Source organism: Orbilia oligospora, assembly GCF_000225545.1.
Source record: "Orbilia oligospora ATCC 24927 unplaced genomic scaffold scaffold00076, whole genome shotgun sequence".
In the NCBI taxonomy this organism is placed as follows: domain Eukaryota; kingdom Fungi; phylum Ascomycota; class Orbiliomycetes; order Orbiliales; family Orbiliaceae; genus Orbilia; species Orbilia oligospora.
Window position 1 is genome coordinate 1,598,376 of NW_011645633.1, and position 18,164 is coordinate 1,616,539.

Below are 18,164 nucleotides of genomic sequence, written 5' to 3' on the forward strand. Positions count from 1 at the left end.
TTCAGTAGGCCGGGCTCCGGACCCAGGGCTTGAATTCACAGTGTGCATCGATCCTTAATTATGCATTCAAATGCATTCTTCATGGGCCATCCTTCGAGATTGAAGTCTCATGCCTGTGCAGGAGACGAAGGGTCGAATGGAGTCAGATAGGGTCAAACCTCAAGACAATAGGGTGAGCGGGCTAAGTGTTGTTTCTGTAGCCAGTACACCAAACGTTGCAAACCAGTATACCACAAATGACATACATATACCCCCACAGCTTGCATCCCCCACATCAGATTTTTTTCAATAACTTTTAGGTTATTGCTTCCTGCCAAATTAATATTTGTAATCTTCTATCGTTGGATGCCTACAGGTAAAGCATTTCGAGGATAATTATCGATAAGGGGTTGTGCAGGTGCGCCGGTGCGAGCATATATCTCACCGGCCGCGGTACTGTATTATAGACTCATGGAGATGAGTTCGACTTGACAGTTAAAAGTTGATTAGGGTCTAAAATATCAGCCACGATTAGAGACATATAGAAACGTTTGAAGGTTCGCCGGACGTTGGATGTTGTTCAGCACACCATTACAAGTCCGGCCTTGGTCTAGTTCGGAGTATCCGTTGAAAGACGCGGTGGGCTCATGGGGTGTAAGCGTGGAAATCATTGCATTCCGTCTTGAGGGGCACTATTTAGCTAATATTTCAATGAGTACTTGTGTATCTACATGCGTGTACATACATTCAGATATATGCAAGTAACTATACCTACATATGTGGTAATGAATTCGAGATCGATCCCTTGAAATTGCAATGGCCATTTGCAAGTTGGGTTCTTAGGGAGCTGACAGGTTAACTGTCACGGGCTTGCTCTATTGCGCGAGGGTGTCAACGCTCACACAGACTATAGTATAATTTAAAAAATGTAGTATATTTTTTTAATTTTTAGAGGATGGGTGGAAGCGCTCCGGCATGGTTAGTCTAGACGTCTCCATAGTCATCCTTAATCTAAGTGTGTAGTATACATATACAAAGAAAATATTTCGTGTGTTAGCCTTGATGGTTCCGCACATTCAGGCGCTAGCATCGCTATGCTAGGACACATTGATGCAACATGGTGGAAGGTATAACAAACTCAACGCTCAAGGGGTGTTAACGAATATATCGACAATGTTTCCCAAGGCTTTGGCGTCGATATATATATCTCAAAAGAAAAAAGAAAAAGAAAGAATCAAAAAGAATCAAAAAGTCCCTCCTTAGCACCATGTTTCATACTTTGAGAAACCCTCCCTTCTAAACTTTTGGGGTATTTTTTGTAGCATATATAGTCTCCAATGTCAGTGATCTCCAGGATGTGACATGAAAGCTCCAACTGGCCTGAAGCGAAGGTTTCAAAAAAAAAAAAAAAGGATCCAAAACCATAAACGCCTTGCCAAAGATAATCAAGTAAACTCGAAGTAGAGCCAAATAGAACTAAGAAATTTTCGCATAAAAGAAGGCAGCATTAGACTCAATGCCTAGAGTTAGAGTGCTGATGATGTGCGGTATGGCCGGTGGGAGCCGCAGCAATGCTAACTGTGTACCCGGCACTACGTCCGTAGTTCTCACTCCTCCCTGATCCATTATCTTCGCTGATGCTCGCAGGTGCACTCTTAACTTCATAAGTAACGTCAGCCTTGATGCCCTCGTTACCCTTGGAGGCCATGATGCGTTCTTCGCTCTCGGTGGCGTTGAGGATGGTTCTTCCAACGCTGTACTGCCCTTTCTTGTTCTTGCTCGAGTTGTTGTATCGTGGTAGCTCCATGGCCGTTCCATTCGATTTGTTGCTTCCGTACGTTCTTGCGGTACCAGTCGCGTACATGCTTCGTACGGAAGAAACACCGCGCATGAATAAAGGGTATATCATCGGGATATTGCCAATGATGACGGAGACGAACGTTTCTCTACATGCCCAAGAGCCAGCTGCGAGGGCACCTCCGATTGGATCGGCGAGAATGAAACCCACACGAAGGATACCTGCCGTAATGATAAAGCATCCACCAGAGAACATTGCAATCAACAAGAATTTGCGCTTAAGTGGAATCTGGGCCTTCCAGAGAAGTGGCAATGGAATATACATAAGATACATGTCCGTGAGGACGTTGAGAACAACGGTGACGTAGCAGTCGATTTTAGAGATGGCGGGTTGGCAAGCATTTGGCGGCTCTGGATTGATCTGGAAGTTCTGATGATACGGATGGCAGCCGAGGTGGATTGAAAGAATGACGGCTATATAAGTTGTAATGAGCATAACAGCACCAACTCGGATTTTGATTGTTTGTTGACCGAGACCGTCACTGTAGAAGCAGTGTTACTATATATTCGATTTGATCATATTAGGTAAGAGAAAACATACGTTAAACGGCTGTAGAATATCAGAAGACATCCTTTAAGCAGCCATAGTAGGAGAGTATACAAACTCCATCCTATTAGTTGGATCTTAACTCCAGTAATTCGTAAATTCCACTCTTCACTTCCAGGTTCTAAAGCTTGACGTTGCTCGGGTGTCATGCCATTATTAGCAAGACCTCTCGCGAGAAACCCTACGCAATACGCCGCTGTTGTTTCCATTGAATACACCACCTAAATATCGTCGTATCAGGTACGTTAGTACAAGTTCAGATCGATGATGTTGCACATCCAAGCTTGCGTGTGCAGAGCTGCAGAGTGTCAGAACTTACACCTGCGAATACCATCAAATAGTCGTCGGCTTTGAACGCATGAAATCCGCCTGATAGGGTGAATCGGGCGTATAATCTGCCAAAGATGAAAAGAAGTGCAATTGCTAATAAGGTCCACGCTTCTTTGTAAAAAGCTTCTACAGCCGCCTTCTGCGCTGCTTGCATTGCGGCAATCTCCTCCGGGGTCATCATCGACGTATCCATCCTGTCAGGATCGTGAGACCAAACGGCCAAGATTTGTTAAATAAGTTTTTTGCCTGCTGGATGTGGTAAATGGCTTGACCCTCGTGAATTCGAATAGTGAGAGGCGACTGTTTGAACTTCTTGATATAAGACTCCAGTCGATTAGGTAAATGTCGATGTGGGCTCCAAGGGAAACATTAATATGGAAGCGAGAACGGATGGGCGGGAGTCTATATATTCTAAGTTTCGTTTGTTCCTTAAAGTTATGGGGGCTTATGGCCCAAAAACAGCACTCCAGGGCATTTTCTTCAATTATTTCCATATCCCAAACAGGCCGTGGCCTAGCTGCCGGGCAGTTCTGGGACTTTTCGCTGGTCACGAATGAAATAACGGTTTACCCTTGATCAATTGAGGACTGTTCATTTTCTGAGCGTTGCTTTTTTTTCTGCGGCCGTTGGCTGGTTGTGCTAGAAGACCGGATACCTGCCAGGGTGTGGATGCCACATCCTGACTTCCAAACAAGGCCCCGGCACCTTACCCAGAGCCGGATCAGGAGAAGTTTAGCTTCAACGTGCTATAGACAGGGGTCCTGGATATTTCGCTCACTTTTTTGTTCACCGAAGTTTCTAACCGGATGACCGCTGTGTGTGTTTTGAAAAGAAAAGGCCTTCGGTCGGTTGTAGAATGGCCATTCTACGGATAAGGTTCGAGAAGATTTAGCATAACCCATAATTAGTCGCAGGAGACCTTAATAGCTCAATATCCCGCTAAAACTACCAATTGAGAGTACTCCGTATATATAATTAAACCGCAACTTAAGTTGATACTCGAGTGTTCGAATCTCAAGGCACTTTGCCGTAGCCTGCCGCCGACGACATCGACCAAAGGATGGGTTAGAGATTAGCAGTTGGCTTCGTGTGAGAGATTCTGCCAAGGAGGACCTATAAGACAAAAGGTTATTAACTTCAAGGATTTGATCTGAGAGTCAATGTGAGGCCTGCTCAGTGGCCGTGAGGAGATCTTAGCCAACCCCCATGGAGAAATAAATGATGTGATTGGCATCGCGACATAATCGATCCCTCCTCAAAGGCTTGATATGCCATGGCATTTTAATCCTTTCCCGTGCTAGGCTGCATGCAATTGATAGGATCCTAAATGGATTACTACACCGTCTTTCGACCCGATAGACTATCTCAGAAACGCGACCAATCATGGAACTCCATGTGCCGTTTTTGTTTTCGAATCTCTCAAAAATTCAGTTGAATTTTGGAAAGAGGCGTGCGCCTTCAGCGTTTCTTGAGGGTTTTGAGTGTGAATCCAAAGTGTTTCTCCTTTAGCCGTCTCCGAGTAGGCACTCCAGAGGCCGCTCAGGACTGTCACGGCTAGAAGATTAACGAATATCGATCATATCGATTGAGAGGTTGTACAACGATTATCATTATAATATTATCAAATAGGCGGCAGAGGCCTAGGGTACAAAGCGGCGAATTGTTGTAGCGTCGGAATCAGGGTACATAATACGCGAGGTCTTGGAGAAACTTTAGAGGGTATATAAAACCGAAATTTCAAAACTTAAGATCTTCGACACAGAAATATCACCGTTTTTGTCCTCCTGAAAATCAAGGCTCTATTGACATATATTCACTCTCAGTTCTCAGGGCCGGGAAAATATTACTGAGAAAGAAGCTAGAAGGTTTGCCTAGTGAACGTTTATTATGGCGATCTCTCAGTAACTAAACTTAATAGTGAGCAGCCTACAGTTTTGTGTCTTACTATATTTTCGAGGCAATAGCGGGCAGCCAAGTTGGCCGATAGGGGTAGTCATGACAAGGGTTGAAGAACGTGGGGCGACCATGAAAAAAGTTTGAGTTCTGAGAAACCCACAACGCCAAGGACTGAAAGGGCTTTAACGAGAGAGGTTCCAACCTGTCGGGCACAGTTAGCGCATACGAATCCAATGATACATTTCTGTAGGTGGGGCCCGGTGGGGCGACATCGCCCAGAAAGCCAATTCCGTTCAGCACGGCACACTTCCCCTGAGGCTTCTCCCTCGTGGTACAATATATATACAATGTGGAGGAAGATTGTTTTCACGAAACACCTCACACCCAATAGCTGTTTGAAATTTTAGGCATTTTTGGATTAGCTGATGATGACTGAGGTCTAGAGCGATGTTCTGAGGTTGGATATTTGTTGCCTTTCGCGCTTAAGCCTATGTCTCTGCTGGACATGACTGGTCCCGTACCCCCCTAACCAGCTGTATGTACTCACATGTACTGTTTATACAAGAACAAAGTTCTCAAGAACTAAATTTCGCCCACTCAGGCTGGAGACTCGCACACACACCATTTGAAATCGATTGCATTCTTCTGCCGACCCGCTCGAATAGCCGAAGCAGGACCCTTCCCAGATTTTGGGTTCGAAAAACGGCACACGACTGACTCGTCTCGCCTCTATCATGCAGCATCTATGCAGGACAGACGAGTCGCATTTCCATGGATAGAGCTACCCGTTATCACGATGAAACGGTCCAAGTATCGATATCGAGTTGCAATATCAATCAGCTCGGCGGCACAGCAGCAACTCGATCGAACAGAAAGCTGAAAGGTAAATCGGATAGCGGATAGAACTCGAACGAGCAGCTTATTAGTAATTTATTTTTCAGCTGTGACACCCAAAGCTACTGTGCTCCACGACTAACATACATCATAGTCTCGGGGCCAGCATACATCACATGTACTTACAACAAACACCCTAAGTTTTCGAATGCTGACCTATTGATGCCAAAGCTATATGAACATCGCTGCTCTAGCTAGGGTCGTAGCAATACAGTTAAATCAATAAATACTAACGAAGTAAGTGGGCCAACTAAGCTAGCTAGACCATGCTTGAGAACTTCAGAAGGGTAGGGATCCACGATTGTTGTGTTGTGCAGGTCGAGAGCTTCCCTGTCTCAACCGTTTTCAAACTAACAAACGTTGTCAACGGTCTTCAGAAAACCTGTCGCCTAACCGGATATCGCAAGTTGTAACTAGTGTTGACCCTCAGATCTGGCCCTTTTAAGGCCCTGAGTTTCAATGATCGGCCATTTAGTCGGTATAATCGACGATAGTATTATACTCCGGCCGTAGCTTGAGGATTGGTCACTCTCAAGTGTCCGAGGCCTTTCTTGACCCGTCCACACACACGCATAGCCGCAGTCGATGGAATCTCGAAATCTAGGATCTAGGAGCCATCATTGAGGTATTTTTCTATTATTTAATGCCGGGTATTCGTGGCATCAATTGATCCAGCAAAGTAGAAATGCGAATTCAAGGGTCAATACGTGCGACATTGCATTGTATCTTCCGGAAGATAAGAGACTTGCTTCATTGCCTGCTTGCTTCCTGCAGTGTTAAATTCCAAACCCGGCTTTGGTTGAGCCGAATTGTCAGACATATTGTGGGCTTCCTACGCGTCCCTCGAGATCGAATTGAGAGTAAAAGGAACCGTTGTCTTCGACCTCGGTGTGGAGGCGTTCACAGAATTAGCCATAAGGTGGTCCACGCTTCCAACTGTCTTATGCCTCGGTGTTTACAATTCTTAATTTCCAAATTTCTTCCTGCAGAAATTACAAGGTTCATTGATTCATCGACGGTTTCGACTAGGATCTAGGAAGCAAATATCCGCAGAATTCGACTTTCATCCGCAGCAATTGCTACTCATAAGCATTGTCCCTGAGAAGTGTTGATCTTCGTCTTCGAAAAGGATGAATCGCGCGTGATTTTATATACCGAGGGAACTTGACCCCTTTTTTCAATTATCTCAAAGAAATCTTCGAGTAGATGTGAAATTTTAGTTCATGCATGCACGCAGGATTATCGTGTTTTCCAGACTGATTTAAGCGAAGAACCTTGTGCTGCCTAAGCTCAGAGCGAACCCCTTCAAAAAAAAAACATATTGCGTAGATATCTACATAATTTACCATGCCGTCTCGCATAGCCGATAGCGAGGCAAAGATAACAATGCAGCGGGCGCATTCATTTACCGAATGAAACCTCAAAATCGACGGCGACCTACACAAGCTGAGAGGGATTCGTACCTGCATCGCACTAATGCTGTCAAAGGGAGGGGAAAAAAAAAAAAAAACAGCAATTTTGATCACACCCAAGAAGCGAAGAAAAAGGATGCATATTCCGGTACCGGATTATTGTTGAACCAGACCCGACTTGAGAGGGAAGAGAGAGAACTTTGGTAGCTGGCGGGTACGCTGGCTCCGGTACCAGAGAGAGCGTCACCCATGCGTATGCATTCTCTGGTTCTTTCTAGGCTGATTTGACTGTCAGAACCCCATAATATGCAGCCACCTATCATTTTTTGTCTTAATATGCCGCATCATATTGGTGTCTTCTGTGTTCCTGTCCATTCACAGAATGCGGTTCTTTCATTTTAGAGCCCTCTTAAATTGCTAATCTGCCGGTCTCTACATGCATCGAACAATGGAATTCCGGGAGGTTTCTTCATGAAAAAGCACACGGCCAAAATCGACGGTTGAAATTCATACACCATTTAACCTTTTTCACAGTATCTTAATTCTCCATGCCTAGCCCCGGAGCCAGACACTCACCCACCGGTCAAAGATGTATATTATGTGAATACCTAAGTATTTAGTGGGATTACCCTACTTCGGGTTGTTTCAACCTTTCAGACTTTTGACAACAATAATGTTTATAAGGCGTATAAAATGGCTACTTAGTTTCCCATTTGGGGTTTTCAGGAACGGGTTCCACTGCTGAGAGGCGTCGCGGCCCACGGCGCCCTTTGCCGGATCCAATTGAAAATCAGCCAGCCGCAAAAGCTAAGACTCCACAACTTGCTTATCAGCAACGCCCTCGAAATTAAAGTCTCCCCACAGACACAAACCTCGATGGCAGTGGGCAGTCTGGGCGATGTTTTGGAGGTGATCCCATTGCGGAGCAAGTTGAGAGAAAACCCCACGCTGTTTCGGTTCATTTCACCACATCCCGTGACTTTTGAAGATACCTGTGTACTGTGTACTGTGATGGAGTGCATACGGAGACCACGAAGCGAGATTTCTATGTTGGGCGCTTCGAAGGTATGCTCGTACTCGTCAAGCCACGCGGTGGGCACGTTTCTATTGATATGAGCCAGGAACCAATATATCAAAGCGGCACAAAGCTTATATCCCTCGTATTTCTTACATTTTTCATCAATTGAGAATGGGTATGTGCAGAATCAGTCACAGGATATTCTGAAAGGGCCCATTGACCCCTAGCTTCGAGCTTTCAATCCCATGCATTCTGATTTTTAAATTAACAGAAGACAAAAACGTGGCAAGCCATTCGGTCCCAACTTTTGACGCCAGAAACAAAGAACAAAGATGCAAAAAATTTGCCTCTCAAAAGGCAACTATTACGAGCTTTCGCCAGGCGCGGCCTCATCGGTATACTTGTTCAACATTCCTCCCATTCTAGCTCCTTCTTTCTCCGTGCCGTCGGCTTTGTCGAACAAGTGATTGCCCCCAACTTCTTGTTCCCCGGTCTTCATCATATCCGATGCGGCTTGCATAGCGTTCGAACCTTGGAACTTCAGTTCATCGTAGATTTTTCTTGCGTGATCAACCTTTAGTCAAAGAGATTAGCTCAAGTACCAACTAGCAACTACGGAGGAGTCAAAGTAGAGCTTATGGGGCGGATATACGAGACTCTTATCCCTTCCGGTACTGGGATGATATGCATCCTTCAAATCTCCAGGATTATTTTGCTTCGTGCGCATCCAATCTCCACTTAAGGGTTTATCAGAGTTGGCTGGTCCGCTAATGTGGGATGCGCCACCTTGTACAGAAGAGACTGGTCGGTTGTGGGACGAAGAAGACATTATATTATACATATAGTTATAACGTTATCTTCTGTTGGAGTGCTCCTAGTGTCTGATAACTTTAATTATCTTTCATTGGTGATATCGTTTGATATTCGACTGAATGAATGGAGGATGTATAATGGCTTGTACTTGTGGATTTGAATTTATATATTTCTCTTTTCCTCTTAATTAGTGCGAGGTTTACTTACGTATTGCCTTCGTATGACGTAAAGAAACCTCTTGGAGATCGTCGATAGTTTGTGTTGTTAAGCGTCGATTTCAACGACGATGTCATTTCCCGATTCAGTCTAATTACTGTATTCGGAAGAAAGGCTGGTTGGAATCGATCTTTGGCAGTTGGATACTGGCATTCTGTGGTACCTACCTTATGGAATGTTGTGTAACATCACAATATCCCTAGTCAAACGACTGATGTGGTTGCTAGCTGGACCAGTCATGGTTTTTCCGTTCTTTGACGGCGCGGGCTTCAGAGTACTCGAGTCAGGCTCAAGATATAACTTAAGTTCCAATACAACAAATTCGCAGAGAGTAGCTATTGAAAATTGAAAATAAACTGAGGAGTTTCGATGATGAAACTACCGGGTACCAGCGGGTCTCAATCGCTGGCTGACACCTGGAATTTGGGAACGTTACAAACACTGACCCGTTAACATCTGAATACTATAGCTTAGACAAGCAAGCGACTTGAACATATACAACCCTTTGACAAATGCTTGAGTTCGGTCATCTATCAATTGTCCTTTTGGTACTAAGCTAACACTGGAGTTCAAGCCGACTAGGGTGCACGCGTCAAGGAATGCTCAGGCTTAAATGCTGCCACCCGTTCAAGGGCCGGTTCTTCTATATTATTGGGCCCGAAATATTCCTACTTCTTGGACACGAGTCTCGCTTGCACAGCAAGCATGCTCTTTCTGCAGGCGGGAATCAGAAAAAATAACGTTATAACAAAAATTTCGATATTTCGCGTGTCAATCCCCTACATTATGTGCAATTCGCGGTGCAATATTCCGGCCGAATCTTCAACATTTACCTCGGCTCCCCGCAATCTTGGCAACCGGACCTTGAAAGCTGTTAATCAGGACATTGAATACAAGAGATGGAGTTGCTTATGTCACCGACATCTTTCACAAGCAACTTTGAGGATAAAGCGATATAAACATCTGAGGTAGCTCGTTTAACAGTTCTAGAACAACTAGATCTACTATTTATACAGGTTGCCGCGCCGTCAATCGATCGCACCATACTTGCAGCAGGAACCCTGGTTTCCCCAGCTTCATCAAACTGCCACAGCAGCAACACACCACAAATTTGGGATATTAACAAATAATTGGAAAATCGATAGAGTTATAAATATGATGGCAGACGCAAATAACTCTCAGTACTTTGTGATTGGGGTAGACCAATCCATGTTCACTCAAAAGTAATAGCCTAAACCAATACCATATTTATCCTTGAAATTGATTGTTAATATATTAATATCGTCTTAGGGTTCGAGCATATATGCGCAACAACTCGATTCCATTCCAGGATGTCGCGTCGGATATCAAGCTGCTTAAAACCTTAGTTATGCCCAATGCACCCTACCCTCTAATCCCGAATCTCATGGTTGTTGACAAGGACACCAAAAAGTTGCGCATCATTCAAGATAGCAAAATCATCATGCAGTATGTCCAGCAGACCCATGGGTTGGGGATGGTCAAGGGAATGAAACGGGTTTTTGCGGATATGCTCCTCGAGATGGTCTTGGATGATTTCCTCTTCGTACATGTGGTTAATTGGAGGTAAGAATTAATACCACTAAAACTTCGATTTATATATTCTAAAGTTCTAAAGCTGACCCAATGACTGATTTAGATGGGGCCACCCCTCACAGGACAAATACCTTGAGTATACATTCGGCGACGGAAGCCTACAATACGAGGCATCGAAGAAGCTTGGAAAGAAAATACTAGCTGTGATTAAAGGTCCAATCACGAGATTGGGATTAACAGAGAAGACTACCACAGCCTTCCGTGACCAACTAACAGCATTCTTTGACCTCCTGACTGTCCATTTGGAAACTTACCAGTTCTTACTTGGCAATGAGCTTACTGCCGCCGACTATTCTTTATACGGCCACCTTGTAGCAGGCTTACTCAGGGACCCCGCGCCGTATGAATGGCTGGCGAGTAATTACCCCGTTGTTCAGGCGTATGCACAACGCGTTGGAGGGACATCCATTAGATGGGGTAGTAAGGACTTGGTTACTGTGCGGGTGGAGGGGGATAAATTGATATCGTGTGAAAAGACGATAGGGAAGAATCATGGGGGGAGAGATGTGGAGAAGCATGACGAGGTTCCCGAAACGACAACGAAATTTTCGGCATTGTTGCTGAGAGATTACCTCACCATTCTGGTGCCGACCGTCAAAGCAACACTCGAGTTTTTAGTAAAAGATGGTAAAGACGAAGTTTTAATTCCGAGAGCCCTGAAGCCAGAATATTCGGTTGAGTTTACCATCCATGGCAAGGATGAGGCACCTTTTAGCGAGAGGAGAATGGTATCTACGCATTGTGTATGGATGCTCCAGAGAATTTTAGATTCAGCATATAGAAGGGAACAAAGAGCTGAGGTGGATAAGTGGCTGAGTGAAGTTGGGTGCTTGAGGGAGTGGAAAGAGACTGTGGCAATATGGGAAGAGAGTGGCTGGAGGGTGGACATGACCAAAAAGGGTGCTCTGGCTAAGAGAACGATTGATTCGCCCAAGCTCTAGTTTATAGCGCACTTTGGCCACTGTATTTTTACCTTGGATCTTATTTCCAGTCTTCGGTTTAGCCTCATGACTAGTCCTCTATTCTTTTATTTGGGATTAAATAAGTAGGCATTCATATGGGTACAGAATCCAGTAGTTCTCAAGATCTCGATCCATATCCCCTCGATGCATGTTAACTAGTCTATCCCAAAAACTCTAAACACTACTGGGAGGCTGACATCGAGATCTAAAAGCATATATATGGAATTATGTGGTAATCCACCTATGAATCCAGTACCTTTCCGATAGATTTGCTGACCGATATGCAGAGACATGCTGGCAATCCTGTATTCTGCGGCAAATCGTTCCTAGGCCGGCTTAATGCGGGGTGTTGAATCTTGTGTGTTGCGCAGCAGTAGTCTGGCTGGCGCATTATTATGATGTCATTGCTCTGTCACATATTCGAAATTTAGCAGCAGCGAATTCATATGATCCAGTAGCCAGATCCAATAGAATTCTTCTTTCCGGCCATTTGTGCATACGTCTCCATCTCACAGCCCAGTCAAATACTTGTTTCTTACTGTATTATACCGACCTGATAGGATCGCACCTTCGTAATCGATCATAATCTTTTTTTTATTCTTTTGTTAGGAAATTTTTTATTAGCTGCTTAGTTGATAAGCCAACAGAAACCCCTTGTTCACGCATTTCTAAAGCTGTTGGCGCTGTCAACGATATGATAAAAGTTGTCTTGATATTGGCACTTTGCCATGCTCATATATCATCCTCAACTTTTACACTAACAGGCAACAGCTCTTAGCATTCCTCTAGCTTCTTGTCTTACTATCCAGCCAATATGGGGAAAGCCGCTGCTCGCGATCCGAGCCCGAGCCCGAGAAGCAGCATCGATTCAAATGCATCCCGTCTTCTAGAGAGACCTAGGAGAAAGTCCCTAGAAGAATCACAAGTGCTTTCAGAACCGGGACCTCTATTGTCCAACCTATCTGAGTCGACTTCTTTACCATCGCTTCCTGTGTTTGATTCAAGCCGCCATTCCGATCCTATCGAAGGCTTCTTCGGTTTATCCACGCCAGTTTTCTCACTTGCATTTTCAATATACACCCTCTTCGCCTTCCCAGAGTGGTCAAAAAGATGGTGGATATCTGGAGTTCCACTTCTCTGCTTCTTGATCCTTTATGGAGCTTCCATATCTAAACTCCCAAATACTCACCCTACCCAAAGGCTACCATACGTCGTCGGAATATTAATCGTCTACCTCATTTTCTCAACTTCGTGGCTAGCTCACTATGCTCTCACAATAATAACATGGCCTGTTGTCGCGATCCTGGCAACCGCAAACTTTACTTTTCTCCAAACTGTTGTTCGCCGGTCGATGCGACGTTTAGGGAGGGACATGCATTACTTTCAAAATAAAATAGCTTGTTTTGACCTCCCTGCACTTGATATCGACGTTCGGGCAAATGGTATGATGGTTATCGAAGGCCTTACATTCACTGTCAGCACTTTTACACTTGAAGCTCATAGCATCGAAGTCGTCTTGAAAGTCGATGACGGTCTGGAAGTCTGCCTTCGTGCTGAAAAGGCTATAACAAGACTGGGTCGCTGCGTGGAAATTGGTGATGTGTACGTCACTCTTAAAACCGAGATGGATACCGGCCCTGGCAGCGTATTTGCTATAAGACGCTCCAATACATTCGATACATTAAAAGAATCAAAACGTCCTGAACAGCTGCAGCCTAAATCTCTGGGCGATACTATCGAAAAAGTCAAAGACGTCACCGATACCCACTATCTTGACGAAGACGAGTCGTACGCTATTCAAGAGTACTCCAGGCGTCTAAACCACATTCACGAGAATACTGCCATCCATGCGGCACGGAAACGGCTCCTTACATCTACAGACGACAAATATTCTCGTTTGACAGTTAAAGAGAAAAAGGCTATGATTGCATCGGAACTTCAAACGGCTGCCTCGATTACACATCCACCAACATGGTCCATCGCTGTTTCTCAGCTAAAAGCTCGCACCCCAGCCTGGATACATGAATTCAACAACAGATTCCCAGTTTTCCAACGTACAATGCTCAACGTGATTGCTCATTTACACCCAGTTAAATGTAATGGTGTGATTGGGAACCTGACCGGCCTCTTCGCCTCCGGGATGCTGGAACAGGCAGTCTTTAAACACTACAAGAACGAAAACAAGGAAATATCAAAACTGGCATCTCGAGTCCAAACATGGCTTGAGACAGGCAACTTTGTGGTCCAGGTTAGCAAGATCAACGGGGTTGCTCAGGTACCCAGTACCGTTAGCTATGATATCTTAGCATCGATCAAGACAAGTACAGTCCAAATTTTCAAAGTGCTTGTTGCGCCAGAGATTTCGGATCCATTACTAGACGGAGATGACGCTATTAGTGTGGAGTCAGCGGCGAGTAATGTGTCGAATAGTTCGGGGAAGTCTGGGGTATCCTTCACAATTAAGGATAAAGCGGGGCTCAAACAGGAAGAGGATAAGGGGATTAGTGAAGTGGCAAGGATTACTGGATTATCAGCGACCGTCGAAGTCCCAAGCTTGTTGCTCCCTCATCACGAGTATCTATTCCCTCCCCCGCCAGCATCAAAAGGGAGTTATGGAAGGGTTTTGGCGAAAGTCGAAGAGGATGTTACAGTTTTTGGAGAAGAAGACGATCGGTTGGAAGGAGATGTACTAGTAGATGACTTTGATGGTAGGAAGACAGCGGCGGGTGTGGCGGATTCCGAAAAAAAAGACGAGGTTTATGTCATTGCGACTGTTTTGGCGAGTCTGCCAGCGCAATTTAACAGCACCACTTTACATTTTGTGACAGCGTTGTTGAAGGCTAGTAAGCTAATTGAGATTGAGAAGGGCGTCCCGTTTCTTGGGAAAGATAATTTTAATGGGATGGATGGAGGCGAAGAGGATGAGGGAGGCACATCAGCGACTCCTACAAGGTCAAGAAGCCTTTCAAAGATGGGGACTAAAATTAACAAGGTGATGAAGAGGACATTTACTGGGGCAGTAGACGATGCTTGGATTGCTAGGTTACTAGGAAGATTGGTGGGAAAGGTAGAAAACTTGAAAGGAGAGGTAGGATATAAAATGCCTATTGCGGTAGATCTGGGGCCCAGAAGGCTGCAAGGATTGGGGCCGAAGGGGACAGCTGTGGATTATGGATTGTTTGGGAAGCAAGAAATTAGAGAGCTATGGCCGGACGATAATCCGTTCAGGAAGAATTGTTAGACGAGAACTCGGGGAAAATAAAGCTTAGAGGCGATAAAAATCCTTATTTATCTGTTAAGATACCCTCGTTTTTTTTCTTTTTTTCTTTTCTATTCTCTTTTTAATGCTGTATTGTGCATTTTGTAAAAACCATTATTTTAATTATGAAGTATTCGACAGTGTGATTTGGGTTACTTTAAGTTCTAGTTATTTGAATGAATAATGTGATATAGAAATATATAAGAAAAGTATAATTTGACCATCTCGTCAGTATATTTAGTTTAGATTAATAAGAGTCTACATTCAGGGTATAGCGAGCAGCAGCTTAATTGTGAGACCATACCGAGTCTTGATACCTGCGATTTTTATATTTGAGTACGATATCACTAAGTACCGAAATCTGTATAGTGGACGCAAATTCACTACAGCCAGGTCATATGGTATCTTAGAGTTCAAAACTAGTGAGCCTTTCGCTCTGAGACCCTTACTATACTATACTGATTGGTCGTGATGCAGCACCTGAAATTGGTATTTAAAGTTTCTTGATAACGGAACAGTCAGCTACAGGGATGAAATTTGATAACTCTACCATTATTTAGTGTTAGTACTGTACCCTTTAGGTGTCTCTTTCTGGACTCGGTCATTAATCTTCAAGGTGCGGCCAATATATACTTCACATTCTGTTCTCGGTTCTTGGGCTTAATGGTTTGCAGAATAGTGGACTACCAGATATCAGGATAAATTTGTATCAAGATATTTTTTGGGATGGTTTCGTCTTCAAGTTTTTATTATTATTATTATTATTACATTTTTTCATTTCTTACATTTTTTTCAAAAAACCGTCGAGTATAGGCGTATCTGGCCAAATTTACCCCTAAGCAAGCTACAACCCAGAAGGCTTTCTCAAATCCGTCCGATCTAGCTATAGGCTCATATTCCTTTCGTCTCGTATGGGCGTATCTACATGACCCGTCATCCGGGTTCACATCTAGCATCGGATAATCAATCCTCCAGGGTAAGCTGAACTTCACGCAGTATACCCCTCTTTTAGCTTCACCCTAGTCCATTTGTAATGCCAGTGCACAGCTTAACGTCAGGGCCGTCAAAATTCAGACTTCGGAGCCGCAACACTCCGACCTGTGGCATTTTTCCCTACCAAACCGACAAAAGGTGACCCAGCCACGAGGCTAGCCAAGACGGCGTGGCATTTAAGCGGACCATGTTTTCTAGCTCTTGTCAATTGCTTGTTCGCTCTTGACATTAACGCCGAGGCCAATGCCGAGTTACCGGTAATGTGGGTCGTTGAATACTTTCTCCCCAAAGCTCCCCACAAAAACACCGAGTAAAGCTTGAAAAAGACCCATGCTAGAAACCGTATGGTAGTTGTATTCAAGCTCGGACTTCTCCACCCCTGAGAATAAACATGGAGAACGGTGTTTCTTTTATTACCAGAAGGAAATGTGGGGATATCGCGGAGAAATTTATTCCGTTTTACTCATTTTCATTTCATTGCAGTGCCTTTGGGACTGGTTTTCCGAGAATTAATGAGGATTTCTGAAAAATAGTATTATTAGAAAAGCTCGAAGTCTAATGACATATCTGGCTGGCGCATTGAGCGCTCGTGGACTTACAGGCGGAATTGAAAATATATAAAGACCCATATGCATGGTACCAACAAGATCCCACTTTCTTATCCCATGGAATTATATGCAATTCAAATCATATCATACCATAATATTGCATAAAACAGACTTCTGCGTTCCATTAATTGATCCGCCATGCATATCTCCTCGTCTTTTGCGCTTCTAACTGCCTCTCTGGCTGTGGTTGCGCCAACAGCGCATGGCAGCAGACTTTATGGACGAGCATGCGCTCACGATAATTGTCTAAGAGCATTTCTTGGGGCAGGCGCTAGTGCATATGACCCCTTCTGTGCGACAATGAAATTAGGAGATATTCCGAATTTTGCGACGAATTGTCATGCAGATGCGACTAGGATCGCAAGTGCTTGCGCGTGTCTGTATACCGCACCGCCTACTACTACGACGACGAGCACCACCACTACGACTACAACTACAACGAGTACTACTACTACCCCTTCGTCAAGTTAGTTAATATCCTTCCAAAAAGTAAAAATCAAAAGGAACAATAGCTAACAAAAAATGATAGCCACAACCACAGCCGGCATCAGTACAACCAGTACAATGACGACAACGTCCGCCCCCTGTCATTGTACAGAATACTCCCAAATCGCACCAGCAGTATCTTCTTGCAAGGATATTACATTAGAAAATATCCACGCACCAAGAAGTAGCGCAATACTTCTTACAAAACTCCAACAGGGATCCACGGTCACTTTTGCCGGTCTCACAAGTTTTGAATTCACAAATAGTTCGCAGTTTCGTCCTATCCAGATCGCTGGGAATAATGTTACTATTAAGGGTGCACCGGGGTCTGTTATTGATGGAGGTGGTCAAATGTATTGGGATGGACTTGGGAATAATGGCGGTGTTCCGAAGTATGTTTCCCCTATCCTCGATATCAATATGCCAGAAAGCATTTCATTAACATCCCTTCCCTCGTCGAATTAAGGCCTGGACAATTCATGAAAGTGCAAATAACAAACCATTCTCTTTTTACCGACCTTTACATCCAAAACATTCCAACCCACGGCATTAACGTCGCCGGCGTCTTAGACTCAACCATCCAAAACATCTTTATCAACAACTCCCTAGGCGACGCACCAAACGAACGAAGTAAAGGCCTTTCAGCAGCACATAATTCTGATGGATTCAATGTTGGGAATTCAGTCAATCTGTTGATACAGAATTGTACGGTTTGGAATCAAGACGACTGTGTGGTTGTATCGGACTCGACGAATATTACTGTTAGTAACGTGTTTTGTTCGGGAAGTCATGGGTTATCTATTGCGGGAGGAGGGTCAGGGAATGGTCATAATATTGCTAATGTTTTGTAAGTTTCCTCTTTTTTTTGGAGCCTTATTCTACCCATGCTAACATAACCTGATATTCTAGATTTACAGACTCATATGTCACAAACTCCACAAACGGGCTCCGTATTAAAACAGACTTTAACGCAACCGGCAGCGTAGTCAACGTTACATTCCAGAACATACAGGTCTCTAATATTAAGGAATACGGTATTGTTATTAACCAGGATTACCTCAATGGAGGGCCAAGTGGTATTCCAACAAATGGTGTGTTGGTGAAGAATATTCAGTTTAAGAATATATCTGGGTGGGCAGTGCCAAAGGCGAGGGATTACTATATACTCTGTGGTGACGGCAGTTGCCAGGGTATTACCTACGAGGATGTTAACATTACGGGTGGCGAGAAATTGAGTACTTGTAATTATCCTTGGAGTGGATGTCCGGGACCTTAGGGAT

At 44.2% G+C, this 18,164-nt stretch overlaps 5 protein-coding genes across 5 annotated transcripts; 3 read left to right on the top strand and 2 right to left on the bottom strand.

Annotated features, from left to right (window-relative positions):
* Positions 1-1,492: 1,492 nt before the first annotated feature.
* AOL_s00076g450 (uncharacterized protein) lies at positions 1,493-2,906 on the bottom strand (the record flags this gene model as incomplete). Its single annotated transcript, XM_011123002.1, has 3 exons — positions 1,493-2,318; positions 2,378-2,604; positions 2,703-2,906. 3 exons carry the CDS (start codon positions 2,904-2,906, stop codon positions 1,493-1,495), a joined length of 1,257 nt encoding a protein of 418 aa, XP_011121304.1.
* A 5,391-nt stretch (positions 2,907-8,297) lies between these two features.
* AOL_s00076g451 (uncharacterized protein) lies at positions 8,298-8,762 on the bottom strand (the record flags this gene model as incomplete). The annotated part of the gene is made up of 2 exons (XM_011123003.1): positions 8,298-8,507; positions 8,586-8,762. 2 exons carry the CDS (start codon positions 8,760-8,762, stop codon positions 8,298-8,300), a joined length of 387 nt encoding a protein of 128 aa, XP_011121305.1.
* Positions 8,763-10,265: 1,503 nt separating this feature from the next.
* Positions 10,266-11,517, top strand: AOL_s00076g452 (uncharacterized protein; the record flags this gene model as incomplete). Its single annotated transcript, XM_011123004.1, has 2 exons — positions 10,266-10,546; positions 10,620-11,517. 2 exons carry the CDS (start codon positions 10,266-10,268, stop codon positions 11,515-11,517), a joined length of 1,179 nt encoding a protein of 392 aa, XP_011121306.1.
* Positions 11,518-12,352: 835 nt separating this feature from the next.
* Positions 12,353-14,779, top strand: AOL_s00076g453 (uncharacterized protein; the record flags this gene model as incomplete). The annotated part of the gene is made up of 1 exon (XM_011123005.1): positions 12,353-14,779. One exon carries the CDS (start codon positions 12,353-12,355, stop codon positions 14,777-14,779), a length of 2,427 nt encoding a protein of 808 aa, XP_011121307.1.
* Positions 14,780-16,536: 1,757 nt separating this feature from the next.
* Positions 16,537-18,160, top strand: AOL_s00076g454 (uncharacterized protein; the record flags this gene model as incomplete). The annotated part of the gene is made up of 4 exons (XM_011123006.1): positions 16,537-16,864; positions 16,928-17,276; positions 17,351-17,731; positions 17,794-18,160. The coding sequence occupies 4 exons, from the start codon at positions 16,537-16,539 to the stop codon at positions 18,158-18,160; spliced, it is 1,425 nt and encodes a 474-aa protein (XP_011121308.1).
* Positions 18,161-18,164: the final 4 nt, after the last annotated feature.